The following is a 2,041-nucleotide window of genomic DNA, read 5'->3' on the forward strand; positions in this document are numbered from 1 at the left end:
CATCGAATTTTGATCCTCACAAAATTTTCCGTCACAAATTTTGGTCCCTCCCGTTAGATTACTCTAACGGAGGCTTACGTGGCACCCCACGTGTCACGCCACGTCAGTAATAGTCAATACTAAAGAAAAAGAGACTGACTGCGGGGGTTTTAAACCCCCTTTAATTAACTTAAAAAACAATAATTTTTTACAATTTCTAACAAAATTAAAATAAGTTAGTATTCATAATTATTTTTTATAATTATTATAAACATGGCCAATAAATCAATAAAAAATAACATTGAAAGATATAAATTATGAGTGGGACAATTATTTATCTTTTATCAATTAGTCAAATTATTAAAGTCTTAGTCACCTTTCTTATTTTTTGTGTATTTTATTTATTTAGTATTGCTCTACCTATATATATTTTTATTCATTAATGAATTTAACTTAATATTTTTTTTGTATAATTTGTATAAAATTAATATAAATCAGTACTCCTAATAATTGTTTTATAAAAATCATAAACTTGACAATTATGGACTCATCCTCCTCTTCACACACACACACACCCCACAATTAGTAACAACACCTCCCTAGGATACTATATTGTATAATTTCCTTCTACAATATTTCATTTAATTCATTGGTGCCTCAAGTGATTTTAGGAGCAAGTCTGTGTCACCATGTGATGTGAGTTAAAGAATTGCTTGAGAAACTCCTTGTATTTGAAAGACTTTAAAATAGGATGATCATTCTCATCACTGATATCTTGTGCTGGCTCAATGAGACAATCATCTGATGGAGCTATGGAAAAAGCAGCACTTGTGCGAGTATGACTTGAATTAGTCACAGCTTGATGTTCAGCACTTATTAGCTTACCTTTACTGATTATCTGTATCCAATATTGTAACACACCACAAATCAATAAAAGTTGTTACATTCTATAGTTAGTTATTAAGCAAAGTAACTGCCAATATAGGTTGATTATTAAGTGTACCTCTAACAGATGTCCTATGTTGATGACAAATGCATGAGGAAGAGGCTCAAAAGTGATCCACTTTCCATCCTTTAATAGTTGAAGGGCAGATACATCATCTTGCATTAAAATTGTGATGAGGTAAGGATCTTTGTGTTTGGTTAGACTTAGGGTTAAACTCGGTTTAGGACATGGTGGATAATGATTAACAGATATAATCATTGATTCGGTAAGATCGTTCTCAAAATATCCACACTTCAGACCGAGTCCTTCACTAATCAAATCCAAGATCCTCGATCCCAAATCCTTAATTTTAATTGAAAAATTACCAACACATTCTCTGCAAGAAAAGATATGGATCCATAAAAATTTATAACTCCTTGTGCCCAGTGGCGGATTATACACAACTCATTCATTTTTGTTTACCTGTATGTAGTTGGATTTTCAGACCATAAGTGTTGCCATTGCTCCAAAGGATGAGAAGGGTGTCTAAGACTGTCCCTCCACAGATGAACCTTTTCTGTTTCGTATCTCAGACTGCTAGTAAATATCTTACATGTCTTCAAATCATCATCAAGATATAAACTATACTTGTACTCATGTGGCATCTGAAAAACCTCTTTGAAAACCCTCATTGTTTCCTTCATTTCATTAAGCGAGATTCCATGATTGATAACCTGGTAAATCAAAGAAACGTCGTGTGGATTTCCGTTAAACATGTGTTACTATAGTAAAAAGTGAAAATACATCATTTAGTATGAACCAGAAAGAATCCAAACTCCTGAGCAGCCTTGATAATTTTCTGAATTGTATTTGTTCTATCACCATTCAATGCTTCATTGAGATCAATTATTGGGATACTGTAGCAGAATGGGATTTTGATATCACCTGGTCTTGTTTCTGGTGGGAATATGTAGTTCTCAGGTACAGATTAGAATAATAATTTTAAATGAAAAAAAAGGTTTTAAAATTGCTCTTGAAATTTTTTGGTTTTTTAAGTTATTTAAAGGGGGTTTAAAACCCCCGCAATCTATCTATTTTTAATTATTATTGACTTTAATTGACGTGGCGTTACACGTG

The 2,041-nt window shown here is 32.4% G+C and overlaps 1 protein-coding gene across 1 annotated transcript; it reads right to left on the reverse strand.

The window, feature by feature from the left end:
• Window positions 1-646: 646 nt before the first annotated feature.
• On the reverse strand, window positions 647-1,680 carry LOC131659271 (flavanone 3-dioxygenase 2-like). The gene is made up of 3 exons (XM_058928483.1): window positions 1,388-1,680; window positions 983-1,301; window positions 647-877 (listed from the first exon to the last, which is right to left on the reverse strand). The coding sequence occupies exons 1-3, from the start codon at window positions 1,678-1,680 to the stop codon at window positions 647-649; spliced, it is 843 nt and encodes a 280-aa protein (XP_058784466.1).
• Between the last annotated feature and the right edge of the window lie 361 nt (window positions 1,681-2,041).

This window comes from Vicia villosa, linkage group LG3 (assembly GCF_029867415.1).
Source record: "Vicia villosa cultivar HV-30 ecotype Madison, WI linkage group LG3, Vvil1.0, whole genome shotgun sequence".
NCBI classification, from domain to species: domain Eukaryota; kingdom Viridiplantae; phylum Streptophyta; class Magnoliopsida; order Fabales; family Fabaceae; genus Vicia; species Vicia villosa.

Excerpts from the sequence above, each read along its gene's own strand:
- LOC131659271 (XM_058928483.1), bottom strand. The coding sequence starts at position 1,680 with ATGTTTAACGGAAATCCACACGACGTTTCTTTGATTTACCAGGTTATC. Across the intron at positions 1,302-1,387 it reads GAAAATCCAACTACATACAG|AGAATGTGTTGGTAATTTTT; the intron begins GTAAACAAAAAT and ends CTTTTCTTGCAG. Across the intron at positions 878-982 it reads ACATAGGACATCTGTTAGAG|ATAATCAGTAAAGGTAAGCT; the intron begins GTACACTTAATA and ends TATTGGATACAG.